The sequence below is a fragment of the Pavona decussata genome, unplaced genomic scaffold (assembly GCF_977016875.1).
Source record: "Pavona decussata unplaced genomic scaffold, jaPavDecu1.1 SCAFFOLD_52, whole genome shotgun sequence".
In the NCBI taxonomy this organism is placed as follows: Eukaryota; Metazoa; Cnidaria; class Anthozoa; order Scleractinia; family Agariciidae; genus Pavona; species Pavona decussata.
In genome coordinates this window covers 1,692,289-1,715,087 of record NW_028145474.1, presented here as the reverse complement: position 1 = coordinate 1,715,087, position 22,799 = coordinate 1,692,289, and the positions used below count along the sequence as shown (strand labels likewise).

Genomic DNA, 22,799 nt, shown 5'->3' with positions numbered 1-22,799 from the left:
CGAATTGGAATTTAGAAGTGTTGGTTTTTGAGGAGAGGGGAAAACCGGAGTGACGGAGTACCCGGAGAAAAACCTCTCGGAGCAAGGACGAGAACCAACAACAAACTCAACCCACGTATGACGCCGAGTCCAGGAATCGAACCCGGGCCACATTGGTGGGAGGCGAGTGCTCTCACCACTGCGCCATCCCTGCTCCCTAGTCTAGTACCCAAACGTCGACAAACAATGTGATTGAAGTTTACACCCAAGTGTTCGCCTCTGTACCCTACCCTGACAAGAAGTTTTGGTGCGAACTTAGGGGTACATGTGTTAAGAGTTGGAGGGTCCTTCCCGCCTCCAACCCCAGTTCGCTTGCAATTGGATAAATCTCTAAGGAAGCTGCGGTGGTTCATTGGTGGGGGAGTGAAACACGAAAATAGGCCTTATCACGGTTTTCGATAATCTCGTACCCTGATCTCAGTTTTCGACGCCATTTTGACGGGTAGGCAAACAGGCTTGAAAAAAACAGTGTTTGTATGGAAATCTGATGTCAAATAATTTTCGTAAAACAACGCTTCTGAAAAATTCATGAATTGGAAACTTTTGACACTAGGAAAAGGATTTTAAGAACAAAATTGGAGGGATCAGTAGCTGTGACAGAAAGCGTCCAGTCGTGTTTTGAACTTTACATACATTTCCCTGTATTTTTTTCCGCGAACTATTTTTAGTAGCAGCTCACGGCTGGTTCGCTATACAGACAAATGTATGGAAAGTTCAAAACACGACTGGACGCTTTCTGTCACAGCTACATCCCTCCAATTTTGTCCTTAAAATCCTTTTCCTGGTGCCAAAAGTTTCCAATTCATGAATTTTTCAGAAGCGATGTTTTATGAAAATTATTTGACATCGGATTTCCATACAAACACTGTTATTTCAAGCCTGTTTGCCTACCCGTCAAAATGGCGTAGAAAACCGTGATAAGGCCTATTTGGCTGACAAAAGCATTTACCGACCGGAACAGGAACATACTTCACTAAAATTAAAGCGGGAATTTGTGGTAAAGTTCGTGACTTTTATATGCAGTAGTTATCAACTGCTCATGTCCGTTTCATGCGTTACCCATGATGCGTTGTCTTTCTTTGAGAATATCGTGGGTTTTGCGAAAGTTTTTTGTCGTGAACGAATGTTTGTTCGAATTTCTGGGCTGTTTTAGCCCCAAAGCTGCTTCTGAATATTTCATCATTACAGTGGAGTTATTTTCTAGAGCAAGTAGAAGGAAGATATGTCATTGACAGGGGCTAATACCACACCGTTGGGTAGACTTCATCCCATATTGGCAGCGAAACAGCAAGGATCAACGAGTCCTGGCGCGATGAAGAGGGAGGCCGGTGCATTCGAGTCAGCAGGTTAGTTTTGTCTGTAAAACAATCAGTGATCACGGTGACTCCTCGATTGCATGTACTGAGGCTTGGATGCAGCGTACATGAAAATCTAGCGTTGGAGAAGTACTTAGTAAATTTACTATCATATAAGTATATGCTGGGGAAATTTACTATGTAGATTCACCTTTCGTATTAATTGATGAAACTTAACGAAAGTCAGTAAGCTGTTATGTGGCCTAAAGTAAGTGAACAATTCAGGAGTTTTAAATTGCGAAATTGCTGATAAAATTAAGGTTGTTTATTCGAGCAAATTGATTTACAAGTTAATTTTGTTTTTGATGCATGTTGTTGTTGAGTTATGTAAGATCAAATTGTCATCACCACAACTCGTGACCAAATTCTGTTTTTATTCTAGTTAGTTAACAAACACTAAAGCTAATTTTTATTTACTCTAAATACAAGAAAATCAAGCCTGAGACAGGGAACAAAATAACCAATACAAACGATACTCAAATGATCAGTTCTAGTCAATCAGTGCAACAGATACCTAAGATTACAGAATTATGTTCAGCCAGGGTTGTGTGAAACATGAGCCAGCAAGATTTCCGCACGGCCCCAGACATAAATGATGTACACATTTTCGGACTCAAACTCTATTCATGCTCGTTCTTTGTGTAAGAGGGTTAGTATGGCAGTGATGCATGTACAGTTAATGTATGGGGCTGTGTGGAAATCTTTTCCATAACCCTTAGGCGAGTGTCATTTCAAGAGTGCATTTGTCAGTTTCTAACAGCCATATTATGTTTCACAGTTTATGTACAACAAGGCTTGGTTTTTATTATTATTTTTCATTAATGTATATAACACAGGGATAAAAATTGACAGTTGATGTTGCCCAGTCACTAGTAATAATTTAAAACTATCCAGGGACACTGGAAGTTGAGGTTTGATCACGGCTGCGAAGTACAATGTTTAAATAACGAACATAAAGTTTTCTTCATCTACCTTTCATTTATTTTCTTTTCCTAACTGTGAAGACCTCTGTCATGCTGAAAGTTTGTCTTGTGTAAACATTTAGTTCATAAGTGAAAAAATGTGCTCAATGTTCACTTAGTCATGGAAGGATCATGGAAAGTCATGAAATTTGAAATTTGCATTCCAGGCTGGAAAAGGCATGGAATTTCAGGTTTAGCTGCTGATAGTTTAAAAGTAAAGAAATTTAGGAAACTTTGTGTCGAGCATCAAGACATTCATGGGATTGGATTAAAAGTCGCACAAAATCTTGGAATTTTCTTTCCTAGTTTCTGTGTGAATCCTGTTGATTTTTAAAATAATAAACAGCTTAAATTGAGAACACTGAAGCTGTAGAAGGACAATAGTTGAAATCTTATCTTTATTTTTGTTGTATCGTAAGCTGCTGAAAGAAAAAGAAAGAGGAAAAGCAGATGGGGAACTGAGGACAATAGAACATTTATTCCTGGTATGCCTACGACCATGCCACCGAACCTCTCACCAAATCAGCAACAAGCTTACATAGGTAAGATAAAAAGACTTCACTCGGGTGAGATAGCAAGTGTCAAGTAATATATCAAACATTAGAAAGCGTGTTTCATCAGATATCCAAACACTGAGAAGTGAAATTGCAAAACGAGGCGCAGCCGAGCTTTTTTTAAACGACTTTGAGGTGTTTGGATGTCTGATGAAACACACTCTTAAGTGTTTAATATGGCTTCTTCATGGTCACAGTAGTGATTTTCTTTGTTTTCTCTTGATGAATTAATAATGAGTTTGAGAAGCTCATTTCAAAGTTTAAAGAGGAAGTACCATGGGGTTTTTGGTATCTTTTGTTAAAAATGATGAAATAAGACCTTTAATCAGCTGCCAAATAATTCTAGAATGACGAGAAGAAAGAAATTAATTCAATTCTTGAAAGGAACAACTCGTGATCTGTTCTAGTGCATTTTGAAAACAAAAATATGAGAAAACATTTAACATTCTTAAAGTTTCAATCCATACTGGCCTACTCTGTCTCTGGCCAGAGGCACTAATTGACCGTTTTATTGCACTGGGGTGATAATTTATAACAAACTTGACAATTATTTATATGTTTCTGTTGACAGACAAACATTTTTGGGTTTTGAAATCACCGCAAATTTGCATGATACTTCCCCTTTAAGGTGTACTTTCATGTTGGCCTTGTGGTTAGCACTTGAGACTTGTGCCATTTTATTGTTTCCTTAGACAAGAAACTCAGCTTTCGTTACTTTAAAGGGAGTCTAAATGCACGCGCAAAATGGCGTGGAAATAAAGTTAACACACAACATCATTAATGACAAATTCACGTAAAACACATGTGCAAAATTCAACAAAATGCAACTAAAATCACAAATTTAAATATTGTAAAAGAACGCAATGTCTTCCAAAAGTGAATCAAAATGTCAGGTTTAGGGTTAGGGAAAAATAGATTCGGCTTTTCTCTCATGTAAAACTTCGTCATCTTGCATGATTAATATCCATGCCATTTTGCTCATGCATTTAGACAGTGTTTTCTCTATATAGCATGAGTCCCCTAAAAGTAATGAAATCCAGAAACTCTGCTCTGTATTGTTGATTAATGCTAATCCACTATTGGTTGTCAGCATATTTTACACACAAATCATTAGTTTGGTTTTGGAGTTCAGAGTTCACTTGTTATTTAAACTTAACCAGGGTTTTCTTCATGTTCATTGAAAATGTTTTCAAAAGCTTATTTTAAGCTGAAGGTAATGTAAAGGCTAAGTGAAAGCTACTGAAGCACAAAAATCTTTAGAAAATGTTGTTATTGATTAGCATTACTAATATTACAGTCATTCTATGTTGCATGACCAGTTTTTCCGAGATTGAAATGAACATTTGAATTCCTTTTTGTAATGTCCGGCGTTTGAAAGGAATCTTGAGAAATCTTTCTGAAAAAGATGTATTAATTGAACAAAAAAATCCAAACTACTTGGGAAATGATTGTTATTTTTGAAAAACTTAAAAAAATTCATAGCTTTATACTGTCAATAAACTACCTAAGGGTAATTTCTACAGGAACACCGAAATCTCGCTGGCAATGTTCAAAACTGACATGTAAATTTCAAAACCCTGTTCAAATTTCAAAAATACTGGTCACACGTGATGTGGATTGACTGCAAACTGGAATCAAGTTTACAGAAACCCTGGGTTATCCTAGTTGTGCTTTCAACAACTGCTCTCAGGTGTATTATTTTATAAGTAAGGCCCGGTTCAGACGCCGAACTTTTCATGAGCCAAACCTAATACCTTGAATTAAGTACATGAAGAATTCGGCATCTGAATCAGTTAAGAACAGCTGTTTCAATTTGGAACGGCTCAGCCGTTCTTCCCGCCTGGCTCAGCCAGGAATTTCGGCTTCGGAATGGCTTTGATTCAGACGTCGAAATTTCCATGAGCCGAACCTAATGTATAAATTATTATAATGTATTTCAATTAAAAACAAACGCTGACATTTCGATTGGTTTTGCTTCAAGTAAATTAAGTTCGGCTAATTAAGTTCGGCGTCTAAATCAAAAGGCTGGATTTCTGCGATTTGGGTGACCTTAATTTGAATTAAGTTCGGCTCATGAAAAGTTTGGCGTCTGATCTGGGCCTACGTTCCACAGAAAATGGAGCTAGGGTCCTTCCCTGAGAAATGTCTGACTCGTTTACTGCATTGGATTTTTTTTTTTGTTTGTTTGTTTGTTTGTTTCTTTACCAGTCCAACTGAAAATTGAAGAAATAAGTAGAATGTTACGGACAGGAGAATTAGGAATACCGGATAATCCTGATGAAAGGTACTGTATATTATACACATCATGAAAGTCATTAGTTATCATGGTTTGAAATATTCATTGTAGCCAAGTTAATTGTTTGTCTGACAATTGCGTCAATAGACCTTTGTCATTCAGCGGCCATGTTGAGTCTCAGGAGAATAAAAAGCTTTGTTTTTGCACAGCAAGCCTTCTCAGACACAAAGTCAGTGCGAGGCTTGCCATACAAAACAAAGCTTTATTCTCCTGAGACTCAATATGGACCTGAGTGTCAAAGGTCTATTAGACAAAACGACAAGCATGTTTAAAATTGATCAAAACATTTCAAGTCTGACAAGTGAAGCAGAAATTGTTTCAGTTCTAAATTCCTCATGGTGGCAAATCTGTTCATCAGCTCGGATTTCATGTTATGCATACCACAAATCATGCTTTGACTGCTGAAAGTAAGCCACACTCTCTTTGGTATTGCTTTACCCTACTCTTTGACCATGTTACTTTCCAAACCATTTTAGAATTAAAACCTAAACCAATGTTGGATGTAGTTACTTATTTTATCCTCTGGCAGTGTTCCAGATAAGAGAGGGTCTTCCGGTATATTGAATGGTAAACTTAGGAAAGATTTGGAGAGTCTATATCTATTGACCCCTTAAAATTCTTCATTGACTCCCTGACTTAAGGACGGTACCTTATTTTTGTTGCTGCGCATACGTTCTGCACATCTTGAGATACTCAGATTTCCTATGGGTGGTGCCTACTAATACGGGGATATTTTTGCACGATGTAAAACTATCCAGAGAAAGCAGAATTTAAGTGCTCTTGGTATCCAAAAAGAAAATTGGGGTAACCATGCATTTTTAAGAGATAATAAAGCTTCAATATGGAAAAAAAAATGCCATACATTGCTTTGTATTTTACTACTTTTTTTGAATTATTGTTGCTTAATCATCTCTGAAAAATGCATGGTTACCCCCAATTTTCTTTTTGGATTCCAATAGCCCTTGGTAAAATCTGCTTTCCCTGCATAGTCATAAACCGCTCAAAAATACTTCGGTATTAGTAGGCACCGTCCTTAAAAAGGTATCTGGAACATTGCGCTGGTTGATTCAATTTAGATGTATTTGGTTTGACGTGATTGTTTTTTTGAGCTGGTTCTTAAGAGTGAATTACCGCTGTTATAATGTTTTGTTCTACAAATTAGGTCTCCTTCCCCAGAGCCAATTTACAATTCAGAAGGCAAACGACTAAACACTCGCGAGTTCAGAATTAGAAAGAAGCTGGAGGAGGAGAGACATGTGCTGATACAAGAAGCTCAAGGCTTAAATGAAGATTACAAACCTCCATCGGATTACAAGTAAGTATGGTTGAACTTAGTTAGACGGTGAAGGGACAAACCTAATAATTATTATGTGGCTAAATGTAATTTAGGCAAGGTTAAAGTCAAGACAATGCCAGTCAGTGATCGCCTCTCGTCGCGGCTCAGAGGCAACCTTTGAGCTCTCTGCTGGGGGCGCCTCATGGTTCGCTTTGCATTTGCTTGCTTGCTGGCCTATGAGAATGGTCATTTTGCTCGCTTTATTTTCAAACCTTTTTTGTTGCAAGGTCATCTTCTCATCAGACGAACAACTGCCATTCAGTCGCTCTTCTAGCGACTCTTGGCAAGGTCCCCGTGTCTGCAGGTGCCGATGCCTCATCAAGTTTGACTGTGATGTCTTTGGCGGCTAATTTTCTTTACACAGATTCCTTTGTTATGTAGGAAGATTATATAACTCAGAGCTCTAAAAATATTGTCTTAGATGGACGATGGGAAGATTTAAGAAGACAAGACGTAAATTACAACATTATAGCAATAGTATCGCAATGGTACTGTACTGTGTTGACAGGCAGTCCATTTGCCTGGCTGCCACTTCTTAACAAAACCCCCGGAATGATTCTTTCTTCTTTGTTGCAGGCCACCGATTATTAAAATCCAAGACAAAGTGATGATTCCTCAAGACAATCATCCTGAAGTGAACTTCATTGGATTACTGATTGGACCAAGGTAAGCCTAAGCCTTTTGTACATTAAACAACAACAGAACTTGTAAATGCTTAGTCATGTTTTCTTAAACGTCTATCACTAAGTTGACTATTGTTCTTAGTGGCTCAGAGAGATCTTATTGAAAGTAACTGTAGGAACTTTAATATATATATATCAGAACGGTAAAAATATTAAACTATCTTGATACCAGTTTAAAATTAGCAAAAAACTTCTCTTTGAAGTCATTCTAATTTTTGTATATCAAGGTCTGAGGGCATAACCGACTTATGTCGAATTTTAGCGCAGCTTTCGATTTTGCACGGATTTGTACGAATTTTGGCTCTCCCTGCTTTGGAAAACATTTCGCAGTTTTACAATCGTGGACAAAACTCCTTGAGAAAACCAAACGCGAACAGAACAAAAACCACTTGCTTACTTCTCCCTCCCACCCCCTCCCCCTATGCAATGAGAAGCAAACACAGACAGCCAAAAAACCACTCACTTACTGTTTCTCCCTTCATAATTCTACCACAGTTACTTCTCCCTCCCCCCCTCCCCCTTATGCAATGTTGATGTGGGAAGTGATGCTTGCCAGGAAACTGTTCGTGACCCAAAAGACAACATTGAGTCAGGGGGACGGGGAGGGGGATTTGGTAGTTTGCTTGTCTACAAGTGAACGCGCTTGGAAGGCAAATTTTTTCATAGGTTTTGTCCACGGCAGATTCGTTTTCCAAATTATCGGTAGGCTAAAAGTTTCCACTGTCCACGAGCCGTGTTTAGCCGCACCAGTTGTTGTTTCTATAAGTAACGTTTGAGATGATATCATGGTTTGCTTTTGCGGGTTGTAACAAGCCCAAAATAGATCAAGGCAGTCGGGATAAACAACTTGCGTATCGTACTGGCTAGCTGGTTTCGCTTTTGTTTGGTGAAGTTTGTAAACGCACAACATCTATGGATCTTTTGAAAAGTTATGAAATTGATGAATGCAGTTCACAGGAACTGGTGGAAATGTTGTTCAAAGAATCCTTCCTTGGTAGTCATGACTGTGCCGTGGCGAATTTTTCAATTCGATTATCAGATCCCGCGGGAGCATCAGAGACAAATCCCACCATGTGCAAGGTGTTTTGCAAGCCTTAGTTGTGGTTTGCCAGGCTTGAAATTCGGTATGTAACGATTAACTTGACAATTTCAAGGCAATGATTCAATAAAAGTACGATTAACATAGATTTTCAACGGTTAACACCGACTGCTCTTAAAAATAATAGATAGTCTTTACCTTTTAATAGAATTGCCGTTAATCGTTGTTAATCGTTGAAATGGCTACATGTCTTCCTGTTAATCGTGTAGAATGCTAGTATTTTGCGTTATCAAGAGTGATATGTCGACAAACGGGACAAAGCTGGATTTTACGCCAGGAAATGGACACATTTTCTCTTGGAGAATGTAACTGGTTACATTTCGGACATTCCTGTCACATACGTCGTAGTTTGTAACAGAATCAAATAAAAGCGTGACAGCATTCTTTTCGTTGCTCCCGCGGAAAACACCACTTTCGTGTGCCGTGTTTCAAAGACAACCAGTGTATATTGAATACAAGTATTTAATCCTCAGTGCATTGTCCTTTTGGTCATCCAGTGTCTATAATGTTACCGATATATCTTTACAAGATGGTAAAATTTCTCAATGGCATTAATACGAAACACAAAGCGGCGTGAAAAAAATACTGGACAATGGTTTTCAATCGAATTGCAGTTCACATGCAACAGTTTGGACAAATCCGAGCTACATCGAAAAACGGGCTGAAATTCGACATAAGTCGGTTATGCTCCCAGCCCTTCATATGTTGTGGTTCAAAATTTCTTTTGGTTCAAAATTTTTTCAAACTGGTTTGATTTTTATTTCCCTTTGTCTGGGATTATGATAATGAATGCTGCTCAAAGGAAAATAACAATTAAACTGGTTTGAGAAATGTTAAACCACAATATATGTACTTATGAAAATTGAGACAGAGTTTGACAATTAACTTTAGAATTTTTTAATGCTTAAGTTTCAAGATGTTTTCTGGTGACATGTAGGTGTAAAATGTAAGGTACATTCGATTATTTTGTTGTGGAATGATGTGCTACACAAATTTATTTATTTATTTAATTTTTTTTTTACAGGGGCAATACTTTAAAGAAAATGGAAAAAGAGGTACAGTTTGGAAGTCTGACTTAGTGCCCTTTCATCAGGGCTGTCATTTAGGACCAGTAGCTGGCCAAACAGATGGCTACCTTTCTTGCTACAGCCATCTACTTTCATCTCATACTGTTGGGAAAAAATCCTACAGCAATAAAAATTCCATAAAAATTACTTGCAGGGTATCCCATTCAAAGGATTAAGTTAAAGTAAATATGAATTTTAGAACAGTTTGAGGTGTGACCAATCAAAGTTTTGAAGGTTTGCAAATAGCACCTGGGACATTTTCACAGAAGATATAATAGCACTTTGGTAGAGAATAACTCAGTAGTAAAGTGTGTACTTGTCTGAACTGTCTGTGTTGGAGGTCATTGTATACTTTTGTACCTTAATATGTAAAATAAAATGTATTGTACTTTGTCATCAAATGGAGGAATGAGTCGGTTGGAAGTCTGAAGAAAAAAAAAAACTGGGAAGAAACAGTTACTTGTGAAGCCTTGATTTTAATTCATTTTTTATGCAAAAATACTTGCCCAAAGCACCAAAAATTGTATTAGCAGTAGTGGTAGTAGTAGTGGTAGTGGTAGTGGAGTGGTAGATTATCTTGTGCTTTGGAGCTTTGGTGCATGCCAACTAAGCAGCCTACTTTATCATTTGCCCCTGCTACATTGTACTTCAAAACATAGCGACAGTGCGGCTCTTTCATCACCCATTTCAACATTGCAAGCTTTTTATATGTTGTGATTATTTATGTGACATGTTTTGTTTTGTTTTCAGAGTTGCGCTAAAATTATGATCAGAGGAAAAGGATCCATAAAAGAAGGAAAGATACACAATGTATGGATCAGATCTTTTGTTTGTTACTAGAAAAAGAAAATCCGAGTTCTCTCAGCAGGAGTTGAAATATCTATAACTTTCTGATTACTCTAGTTAGGATTTTTTTCAAAGATCTTTATTTTTTTTTAATAAACAAATAATTAAATAAATATAAAAATGAATAAATAAACAAAAAAAATTAAAAACTGTTATAACCCAGTACATTTGTTTCTAACCCTGAGTGGTTTATAAAGTTTGGATGTTCTACCACTGAGCTATAGGAGACTTGTGTGAGGGCATCAACACTGTGTCACTGACTCAAAATATCTCTATGCAGTGTTAGTCAGATTTCTTTCATACACTAGCCAGGGCTGTCAGTAAGGTTTCAGCCACATGTTGCATTAAGCTTCTTTCCCGTAACAGTGTTGTTAATTTGTGAGTAAAATAACCCTTCAACCATCAAGATCAGCCGTAACATCAAGGTTCTTTGAAGGGTATTCAGCCGTAACAGGTGTTACGGGTTACGGCCCCTAATGACAGCTCTGCTAGCTAGTTTTAAGTATTGTATGTGAATTGTTAGTGAGATGTCGAACATAAATAAAACTGTGTTGTTAACAGGGAGGAAAGGGAGGTCAGGTGAACACTGGTGAAGATGAAGAGCTTCATGCTCTGGTTACCGGGCCAACAACTGAGTCAGTACAGAAGGCTGTGTCAATGGTAGGAGAATTAATTCCATTTGTTTATCTCTTTTTGTTTTTATTTGTTTGTTGTGAATTGTTTTAGCTGAACAAATCATTGAAACAATCTCGTGACTCTGGCCCTTGTGTATTACTGTAGACTTATTTTCAGTACCACATTGCTGCAGTGACCTTCACCTGAACTACTGCCATCACAATCCACAATTACAGAAAACAATGGCAGCTGTACACATTACTACCATACCTTGCAAACCTAACACAGCTAACAGGCACAAAGAAAGCCATATTTTTGGCGAAATTCGTCCCTGTACTAACAACATTGTGTGTGCTAGGTTTGAAGTTTTTAGAACTTTTCTGTGCTTTGTTATGAGTGTTTTTAGGGTGTTTGTATGCTAAGAATTGTGGGTTGATGTACCACTCACCATCTTTCTTGTTACTGTGGATTGCAAATAAAACAACAGAATTATTAATATTAGAGGACTGGCTGATTGGAACAACCATGATTGCTAGTGGATCTTAGGGCTGACAACCTTGGTGTACATAATCACAAAAGAATGCTTCAGTCACCATTTAATCACTGTGTTATCAATCTCCTGTTTATATTGGTGTATTGTTTTACTTTTTCTTTTCTCATTAGCACTTACTGAATATGCTGTTGAAATATAATCTTTGACAGATACGAGATATATTGCGGCAAGGCATAGAAGCCCCTGAAGGACAGAATGATCTTAAGAGAATGCAGCTTAGGGAATTAGCAGCCTTGAATGGAACTTTACGAGATGACGAGATTCTGAGGTAACTATTACATGAAATTCAGCAAGTGTTACCCTACATCATGTTAAATAAATTTTGGCAAGTCTTTGTGTTACCTATAATCCTGTTTGTTGTTGTTGCAATGTTTCAAGGTAGTTGTCATCATTTCCCTAGCGAGCATCCTCCCACAAGCTAAACTGAATCACCAAGCTTTCTAACCAGTGGTCATGTGTCAATTTTTTCTTCAAATAAGTCAGTAAGTCATTTCATTACAGTATCTCTATGGAAACTGGCTTGCTAACAAGTTTGCAGCAAACAGTGCACAAAATGATGGTTCAGAAAATTAACCCTGTAGTGCATGTTAAAGTGCTAAGTGAACCTTTGAAATCCCTACTGAGCATTAGCCCTAATAAGGAAATGGGAGACTGCAGGAGGCAAAGAAAAAATCTCTGACCTCGGCGGGAATTGAACCCACAAGCTCTGGATTTGATGGTCCGTTGTTCCTACTGACTGAGCTACCAGAGGTCAGATGTAAGCAAGTCTTGGGTGATAATAATTATTATAACCCAATTATTGTGGTAATTGTAGCGACGTGAAAGTGACGAGAACACAAATGATGAATCAGAGAATAATTAACCCTAAACAAAATAGCCTAGAGAGTAGTAGATTGCTGGATTTATATTTCAGGGAATTTTCATCCATCTTGCTATATGATTGACAGATGTGGTTGTTTCTCGTAGATGCCGAAACTGTGGATCAGTGGAGCATCGACACTGGGAGTGTCCAGAACAGAAAAACGTAACCAATAACGTGCTATGTACAAAGTGTGGTGCTGCAGGCCATCTGGCGACAGACTGTGTTCAGACGGAGTAAGTCATGACAACATTACTGCAAAGTTCCTAAAGTAATTTTTCCAACAACAATCTTTATTTGTACTCTTGCCTTATGTGAAGTTCATTGTAAAAATATTAGAAATAAAATTAGAGTACTGGCTGTCTGGAATAACCATAGGGGCTAGCGGAGGCAGGCAGCCAGTTGACATCGGCATTAAATGAAAGTGCAACAATGAAATTTGATGACAGTAAAGTTTAGCCAGAACAGTCCTCTTAAAGTAGCAACCTGCCTATAGTTAAGTGGTTTTAAGGTGCCAATTGCCCTCCTGAGCCAGGATTAGCTGCAGGTATTTTACTAAAAGGCACTAATAAAATAGTAAATTCTGAAACTAGCAACCCTCTGAAATAATCAAGTTCCCAAACATACAGTATCCTGACTCTCTTTCAAGATAGTACAACAGAAAATATTACATAGTATGCAGAGAATCCGACAAAGACTTGTCTCTCTGAATTCTGCTGGAGAAAATCACTGTATAAATGGGTTTTGAAATGGCAATTGTGCATGCTTTTTTGTACATTTCTTGTGCTCATATGTTGCACATTTTAGCTGTCTGAAATGAACAGTAGGAAAGATGACTAATTCCAAAAATACTTAAGGGCTGTTACTTCAAGGTCTAATATTTGTATAACATTTTATTTTTTAATGACCAGACATTTAAATAATTGAGTTTTCATTTCTTTGCAGTCTCCCTCCAATCCCAGTTGTGCAAGTTGACAAAGCAAAAATGGACAGTGAGGTAGGGTTGTTTTTCTAAAGGTGAATTATTCTTTTCACGTACCATTCTATGTTGGGTGGAATTTCAATTAAGGCTGAACTGGTATGCATGTATGCCTTAACAAATCTATAAATTATTATTTAAAGAAGTTCTGAAATTTGAAAAGCTGCGGTGCACTTTCTGATACAATTATATGATTATCCCTTATGGGCCTTCACGTTGTTTAGCACATCACATTCAGTGATATTTTGAGAGCTGGTGTTTCATCCTCATACATTGGAACCTTGATTTAACGAATTGCTAAGGGACTAGGGAAAGTAGTTTGTTTTATCGAGGTTCTGTTCCATGCATTTTAAAAGGCCGGGCTGGAGAATGTCGTTTGTTATACTTAGCATATTGCTAGATAAACAAGAAATAGCTAATTACTTCTCTAGAAAGCACTATGTCTTGTTTATTTAGCATTTTACTCAAACAAGAACCCTTTAAGCCCCAGTGGTGACCAAAACCCTTCATTTGATACATGTTGAAATCTGACAATTTGCTTTTGCGTTGTTTGCAGTACATGTCACTTATGGCAGAGCTAGGGGAAGGACCACCACCGGAACCAAAGATGCAACCAACGAGGCCGCCTATCCCACCAGCAGATCAAAACAGGCCCCCACCACGGTTTGCCCCTGGTCCCACTCAACCGCCACCTATGCAGGTTTGTCTGCAATTTAATGTAGCAGTTTGTTTTATGTGCTTTTTAACAAATCAATGGCAATTTTCTATGGTTTATGCTCTCATAGACCATACAATGACATCATAAAATGTTTAAAACTCATTTGAACCACAAGCTTCAGGCAAGTGGCTTGACTGCCGAGTTTTGAACATTTATGGCATCATTTTATGGTCTACAAGAGTATATACATGTCCCATAAAAAACTGTAATCAATTATTTAATTTTTACAATAACATGGAAAAAGTACAAGCGGAATTGGCTTTATTTTCCCTCGAGAAAGCGCATGTGTCTGACATATTTTTATTGTGTGTACCTTAGACAATAACTACAAACCCTAAATAGATTCCTCCATTTTTACTGTACACAGTGCATATGAACATCTCCATGTTAATTTGCACTTTACAAGTCCTTGTTTATTGCTATTGAGATATGTTGTTTGTGTTGTAATTACAGAATACAAATCATGACCGGCCACCATCGTCTGCTCAAGCGCCATCCTCTGGCCCTCCCCCATGGGCCGCACCATCTGGTCCCAAGCCGTTAATGAGCACTCCAGTCCCCATGCCTGGAGGAGGGCCTCCCCCTCCCCCACCCCCTAACAACTCTTCTGCACCACCATGGGCAAAACCAGGACTGCTCCCACCTCCAGGGGGACCAGGACCATTGATGGGTAAGGATTGTATTGCTTTTAGTTATGTGTTGTTTTGAGAAGGAAGCAACTTCATTGCTATATGTAATTTGGGTGGGTTTCATTTGGTGTTCTAGCTTAGCTACATAAAAAAAGGGTGCAATATTCATATGACAAAAATTTGCACACCTTTGTAATCATTTTTTGAAAGTTACTTAACCCCTTCCCTACCACAGCCAAATATACCCAACAACCGGCAGCCATCTTGGATTTCGACAAAAAATTTTATTTTGCTAAAAAATATAAAAAATTTCAAGGGAAACATCTCAGCTCACCTATACTCAGGCCATGAAAGGTAATAAAAAGTGATTTTTCTCAAAGTCATTTTTTTTCTGGCCACGTGCGTTTTGTTTTTGTTGCTCTGGTTCAATCAAATCCTGTTCACTGCCTTTGTCAGAATTGCCTATTTCCGAATCCTCGGAACTACTTTGGCTCAAAATCACTGTCATCCCTCCAATCATCGATATCAGAGTCCGCATCCACATAAAGTTCGGGGAAAGCTTCCTCTCTTGTCAATATCTGTTCTCCTCGTCAAGCCGCCATTTTGAAATGTTCTCCAAAAAATTTCAAGGCACTATCTGTTCAGCTTTTCCACATTAGTGCCAGACCTTTCTCAACAACCAGCTTAAATCTTGAACGACCAGACAGCGAGCCATGCTATTTGTTTGAGGACGTATATAATTATATGTCCTTGGTAGGGAAAGGGTTAAATTTGGATACATCTTGTGATTCTCATACTTGTACCATAAGCCAGTTAAGAAACTAACAGCAAAGATGATGTGCATTTTGGCTGAGCTAAGACTCTTATCATCAAATGGCTTCATCTGTGATAATTACCAACACAGTTGTTACTGAAGCGTGCTGAAATGTAGGCCTCTCTTTGTTGTTAATATTAATTGCATTAATGACGGTGTTTCCTTTTGCTTCTCAACATACGTTCTGTGCATCTCTGGTTGGTCTGGGTTTTTTTGCGCAGTTTATGACAAGGCCTATTGAAATCCAAACGGAAAATTGGGGGTAACCATGCATTCTTCAAAGATAATTAAGCTTCAATGTGGGAAAATCTTCCATACAATATTATTGTTGCTTCATTATCTCTCTCTCTCTCTCTCTCTCTCTCTATCTCGCAAGGGCACTGGGGTATGACAGGTTAGCGCCTTAACCTACCACAGGACAGTGGATGCTCCTGCACCTTTGGCAAGTGCCAGCAACCCCAAAGCCACACCCATTAGGGTTACAACAAACAGGGCAGGTAGAGTTCTATAGCCGTGGTTGGCAGCCCACCTAGGAGAAGGAAACTCTGAATAACAAATAACAGGGAGAAGGATACTCCATTAATAAACCAGCCATCTGTAGGGCCAGTCACCCACTTGTGGCCTTAGTAACTGACTCCGAAAGTCATGAATAGATCCATAAACAGTTTAGGCATGGAGAAAGCTTGTGACCGATTGCAGTGCAGTTGGCTGATGATGATTTTGATGATTATCTCTGAAAAATATGTGGTTACCTCCAATTTTCTTTTTGGATTCCCCTTGCTAAGATGTATTTTTCCAACACCTTCCTTAAGCTGACCTTCTCTTATACATGACCTCACTTGTGATATATGATTTGTTTTGACAGGACACCCTCCCCCTCATCAGCATGGTGGTCCCCCACCCCCTCCCCCACCAGGTGGACCTGGACCATACTCTTCACAGGTACCTGGGGGACATGGACCACCACCTCCACCCCCACCGTCATCAGGTGCACCACCACCCCCATGGCAAAGTAAGTACAGAATGCTTTGTGCATAAAAATATTGATGTAAAACTACAATCCGACTGACGAAGCTCATAAATGTTGGATACTGTCTGACAATAGTCAGTTGTGTCACGCGTCGCAAGTTGTTTGCATATTACAATAGCGTGATATTTACAATTAAATTGACAAGTTGATTACATACAGATGTAAGGGTAACAAAGAGTAATTGTGGGATAAATTTAGTGCTTGTATAAGGGTAGGGGAAATAAGAACTTACCACAGTATGATTGTATTTCAATACCGAGAATGTATAAGCCATTGATGTAATAATGGTAATTAGAACAGCATAGACCTTGAGAGTGTAAGAGTGATGGTAGAAAATAAATGCAACGTTATTTCAAGTGAAAGATACAGTCCTCCTGATTGTAAACCAACGCCAGGAGATATTGCCGCACAGCTACAATGTGACTGAATGACCCACGTGAGCATGCTCTAATGGCATCAAACACTAACCGCTCTTTGTTGTTAACTTAGTTGAACTGCATGAAACTGCACTTAGGTTTAAATTGGCTTAGTACACTTCAGGTTTTTGTCATATCTCAAAACTTGTTTGTTTGCACAGAATGTCCAACACCAGAGTTGAATCAAAATAATGATCTGTGGTACAGTAAATTCGGAGGTTTTGGATATATTTCTGGTGAAATTCTCTTTTCAGTGTTTGATATAACTTCTCAAACAAAACGTTGCATAACGAGAACATTAGGAAAATATATAATTTCCAAGATCTGTGCTAAATAAGATTAGATGTCTCCCTTAGAATCTCCTTTGTTAACCCTTCTTGAATTATAATTGAATTTCTGTGGTGCTGTCATGAATGATTTTTCTTACACAGTTGTAACATAATTTGTTTGTATTCTTTTATTTTCTAGCCGCTCCTGCCCCACCCCCACCATGGCAAAATCAGGGCCCAGGATATGGTCCACCCCCACCCCCTGGTTTCGCTGCATTCCATGGTCCACCACTGCCGCCGCCTTCAGACAATCAGTGGGTGAGTTTACAAACATCGAGTTCATGATTAAACACAACAAACCAAAACTCTGGCACTTGAGACAGGTGATATCTTACAGCATGTCACGGATGTGCAGGAGGGGGAAGATATATGTCTCAGCATGTAGAATACAAAATGCGTGTCACACAGCTATTTTTGTTCCCATGCTAAGAACATGTTGAATATTAAAACATCTTTGAGGAGAGTCTTTCTTATTTCATGACCAAGCTTAAAATTAACCATTTTTCTCTGTTGATCAACTTTTAATGTAATATATCAAACACAAGACACTGCTGTCAGTATTTCATCACATATCAAACACCTAGAAGAGAGTTGAAAATACAACGTGTAGCGGAGTATTTTTGACGAACTTTGAGGTTTTTGATGTTGTCATGAAACGCTGTGACAAGTGTTTGATATAACTTCTCAAACAAACTGATTTTGAAGGGGAAATTAAGGATGCAAAAATGAGGAGTTTTTCATCAGATATCCAAACATGCCATGGTGCATGATTGATTTCCTTTGAGTTTGAGAAGTTGTTTTCCTGTCCTCTCTTGCATGCTCATCTGTACCTAATTCTCATCAACTCCAATTTTCTTTGTTCAGTGCCAGACAAGGTGGGTCCTCTTTGAACAAACTTATTATGACCAGTTCCCAAGGGAAGCTCTGCTGTTGTGTGTGTGTGTGTTTTTTTTTTAAACAACAAGCAGAGGAAAGCCCAGGGGAAGGAGTAGTATTTTCCCAGTTTTTCTTTGAATGGACTTGTTTTGAAAATGAGGCAAAATGCAATTTGGAAGTGGCTGTTACTGACTAATTCCAGTTCTCTGGCAGTTTTTTTTAATTTTGCCACATGTTGCCCAAGTTCATTCCAGATTCCACACATTTGTCATTTCTTCTCTTTCTTCTCTTATTGATGCCAAGCATCCACCACCTAGTGTATGCTAAATTATTATTGTTTCAATCCAGCTATTATCTCTAATTTATGTTAATGTTTTGTATCAGGCTCCTCCTCCACTGATGGGTGCACCACCTCCACCCCCACCCCCTCCCCCTCCGGGACCACCACCGCCATCATCCTGAGAAAGGACTGAACAAGATGTGATGGTTTCCAACACACACGACTGTGCATTGACAAGGCATCATTGGTTTTAATCTTCAGTTAACCTTTTTTAGCCTGGTTGACAGTAATGTAGTTTTTCTTAGTAATTCAACTCTTGAATTTGTTTTGTGTTGTTGTCTGTTATTGCTGTAATCAGAGCTGGAAATAATTTTTCTTGCTTGTCTTGACAGAAGGTGCCTTCCAAGGCCTGAAATATTTTTGTAGGGTATTATGCAAATTTCTGCCATTGTCGATTCCTTTATCCAAGACACAATATAGAAGCATACATGATGTACTTAAACTTGAGGGCTCAAAGTCCAGTGTAAGACGTTAATTTTTACTCAAGTCAAAACAAATACAGCCGACTTCTTACAATAAATTGCATTTATTTTTGTTTTCCTTTTGTGAAAGGAACTGTTCCCAGTTACATTGTAACAATGCATTCAAGACAGAAACATAAAAAAAGTACCTTGTGTGCAGACTATCTGTGAGCACATTTTGAAATCAGTCAGCCATTTAATTTGACAATATGCTATGATTGACTGTTGTTTCCAGCTCTGTGAAATGCTATTTAATAGTAGCTTAACTTGATGTGTGTCACATAGAACATTTGAACATTTCTTGCCGTCACATTTTAAGTGGCTGTTATGGCCGTGCACCTGTAAATTTCATCTCCAGAATTGGAACCATGTATCCTAGGGTGCGGCCACCATTTTGTTCACAACCACACACAGCTAGGCTACTCACTACTTACCACAGAATAGATAGTGAGTAGCGGAGCCAATAAGAGAATGGCATTCGTGATAGAACGCTAGTAGATTTATACTTAAAGTTATTACGGGACATGACTAATACATTTTCGGATCAGCATTTCCAACCTGCCTTGCAGCAGCGGTAAAGAAAATATTTAACTAAAAGGGCTAACAAGTTCAGTACATTTAAAAGTGAGAAACTGGAGACATTTTGCATTGCTAAGCTTCATCCTCCCTTTAAAAAGTAACAACAAATTTTCCACTGTGTTGACACATCTGATGCTACCAAGAGTTTTCAACTCCCTAAGCCTTTGCATCAGCATATAAATTCTCCTTGGTGGTCGTTATATATTTCATGTAGAAGTAATTGGGAGAAACTGTTTAAAGATCGAGACAATTTATTTTTGGCAATATTATTCCCTTTCGTGTTTGATCATGCAATGATTTCATGAAGAGAATTGAGATGTTGATTAATACCAGAGCTACAGGGTATAAAATAAATCCAGAAAATGTTGGATAGTAATCAGAATTTCAGATTTGGTTGCATATGTCGTTAGTACAGTGATACTGCATCTCCTTGAATAACAGTTGCTCCGTAAAATGATTACGTCTTACTGTCAACCTCACCCCTTCCCCATGAGAAATGATTTCTACACCTTACTGTAGGAAATTAACACCCATTGTATTAAGTTATTTGAAAGTACTGCAACTTGTATGAACATAAATTGAGGGAAATTTGGGCTCAAAATGAAGCAAATTACAGAGAGAAGGGCAGATTTCCAGTTGAAGGAAATTAAAGCGAGTGTGGAATTCTTGTATTTATGTAACCAGGAAAGAAAAATTGGACAATTTGAAAGCCTTTTTGTCCCAAATACACTGAAACGAAAGCTGAGAAAAACTGTAAGTATTCTGATTACAAGAAAATATCCCAACAATGTTTAGAGAGCTTTTTTAACTTTCCATGTTATTGCCTCTACTCAATAATTCGGGAAAGAAATGGTAGAATTCAAGATGCAGAAATGAAAGCTAAATGGAGTGTTAATTTCCACGGTGAGGTAAATGCCTGAATAATTTACTGTGTTTCTGCGGCGTTTCAAACAATCACACTACATTCACGATCTTGTTTATTTCATAAAATTAATATGAAAGTATAAATTATCTCTTGTTGGCTGTGGCTGTTATTCAAGGAACTATTTGTGTGATCCTCAGATTTTTGTGTCACTGCAAAAAAAAAGCTGCATGCTTTTGTACCAGTTCTTTATGAAAAGAACGGTATGATGCGTCCAACTTTTCTCAGATTAAAGGAATCTGTAAAGAAAAACTTGTTCATATTGATACTCGAACGCATAACACTTTTATTAGCGCGCGATTAATTCTAAGGTTTTTAGTGAAAATCAAAATGACAGTAACTGCAATGCAGTTTATAGGCTTGTTGCTGTGCTGATCAGCGCCTTCTCTGCAGTGCTAATTAACTTTGACTAACTTTCTCTCAGAAATGCATTGTATAATTATCCAACCAGAGTAAATAACTGTACATGCTATTTGTTGGCAAATGGCTTTCCATCCAGCCTTGTTTCCTGGTCGTACTGTAACGAGCTTATCGCGCAAACGAAGCTTTGTTTGGGGGCCTGGGTTCGAGCGCTAAAGCGTCTTGGGTTCGCCCAATCACAATCAGCTGATTGGATGACGTCACATTCTATTTCGCGCCAAGAACGACGGGCGACAAGGCTTCCTAAGACCTTCTTTGAATAATGACATTTTCAAACTTCTCAGCCAATCACCACACCAACAGTCATGTTTAATTTATTGCCACATGCCTTATACGGCTATTTGACTTATGCTACTCGTATTAACCTGGTTTTTGATTGGCTGCGGAGTGGAAAGAACAAAGCAAGCGAACAGACAATACAAGGATGCCAAAAATTTAATAACGTGACGGCATTGTGATGATTCTGACATGCTTGTATTATTGCTATCTGTTTAATTTTGTTTTAATAAATGTTTATGTGGAATTTCCTCTCTATTCTTTTGCGCTCACCCTGTTGTATTTTGATCTCGTATTTTAAATTCATTATTCATCCTAATGCAAGGCTGATCGGACAGCTAAAAGGGGTAACTGCATTGTCCAATATTTCGGTTAGACAGCGGCCCCTGAAGAAGATTAGTTTTGTCTAACCGAAGTATTGGGCAATAAAATTACCTTTTTTAGCTGGCCGATCAGCCTTGCATTTGGTTTTTAGTAGAAACGAATGTTTGGTTTATCGACAGAGTTGACAACTTAAGGTAAATTGGCCACCATATCTCTTTACTGTGGCCAATTTACCTTTAGTTATCGACTCTGTTGATAAACCAAACAATTATTATGATAATGCTTCCTGTCAATGAAGATTTGGTAATGCAGAGACATGCAAAAATTAACGATAAAAACCGACGTTTCGGTGTCTTCATGACGCCATTGTCAAGGAGAAATAAAAAAAATACAAACGTGTGGATGGACATAAACAAAGAGCATCTTCAGTGTATAAACACTGCCACGAACAGCGTGGCGAAGTCCCGAAAGACCTACTGAGGCGTTTTAGCATTCTGAAAAAGTGTAGAAATAAGTTCGATTGTTTGGTTAACGAAATGCTTTTCATCAGAGACCTAAAACCCACTCTGAACGTGCAAAACGACTCTATTCGCGCAAAAGTATTTAGTTAATTAGCCTTGAACGCTATATGCTAATTTATTGTTACACCTTGCCGCAGACTGTAATTTTTTTATTTCTCCTTGACAATGGCGTCATGAAGACACCGAAACGTCGGTTTTTATCGTTAATGCTTCCTGTGACTACCAGTGTACAATCGAGTACCGAAGTAATTGCTGTGGCCAATCATGGCCAACGTAAACACAATGAACCAATCACAACCCGAAGCAATCACACGTAACCGGTGCCAAGCGCGGGAAAATTCGTGCGCGCAAGTCACGTTTTGCTTTGCGCCTGAGCTCTGGGGACGAGAAAGGCGCGAGTTTTCTCACAGGGCGCCCACACAAACTATGTGACCGTTTGTATTTTGAATTTATAGAGGCAATGTATGGGAATATCGAAAATCCTCGTATTATCGTGCTAGATTGCGATAGATATTCTCATTTAACATCAAAATAAACGTAGTTTTACCTTAAATGTTGTGTGTTGTCATTCCTGAGGTTGAAGACGGCGATTTTAGCCATTTCGAAGGGTTCGGCGTTGAACGTTCACTCGAGCGTAATAGAAGAGTGAGCTCACTCTTCTATTACGCTCGAGTGAACGTTCAACGCCGAACCCTTCGAAATGGCTAAAATCGCCGTCTTCAACCTCAGGAATGACAACACACAACATTTAAGGTAAAACTACGTTTATTTTGATGTTAAATGAGAATATCTATCGCAATCTAGTACGATAATACGAGGATTTTCGATATTCCCATACATTGCCTCTATAAATTCAAAATACAAACGGTCACATAGTTTGTGTGGGCGCCCTGTGGTTTTC

General features: G+C 38.4%; 1 protein-coding gene across 1 annotated transcript; it reads left to right on the top strand.

The window, feature by feature from the left end:
• Positions 1–1,120: 1,120 nt before the first annotated feature.
• On the top strand, positions 1,121–18,521 carry LOC146480857 (splicing factor 1-like). The gene is made up of 16 exons (XM_085109198.1): positions 1,121–1,385; positions 2,776–2,898; positions 5,119–5,194; positions 6,369–6,521; positions 7,119–7,208; positions 9,349–9,379; positions 10,142–10,201; positions 10,799–10,897; positions 11,555–11,673; positions 12,372–12,500; positions 13,210–13,261; positions 13,800–13,943; positions 14,415–14,631; positions 16,270–16,416; positions 17,319–17,437; positions 18,440–18,521. Exons 1-16 carry the CDS (start codon positions 1,262–1,264, stop codon positions 18,515–18,517), a joined length of 1,761 nt encoding a protein of 586 aa, XP_084965324.1. The 5' UTR covers positions 1,121–1,261; the 3' UTR covers positions 18,518–18,521.
• The last annotated feature ends 4,278 nt before the right edge of the window (positions 18,522–22,799 follow it).

Bases quoted from the DNA above. Each gene is read 5' to 3' on its own strand.
- LOC146480857 (XM_085109198.1), top strand. From the start codon at position 1,262: ATGTCATTGACAGGGGCTAATACCACACCGTTGGGTAGACTTCATCCC. The intron at 2,899-5,118 runs GTAAGATAAAAA...TTTCTTTACCAG, and splicing joins TCAGCAACAAGCTTACATAG to TCCAACTGAAAATTGAAGAA. The intron at 7,209-9,348 runs GTAAGCCTAAGC...TTTTTTTTACAG, and splicing joins GGATTACTGATTGGACCAAG to GGGCAATACTTTAAAGAAAA.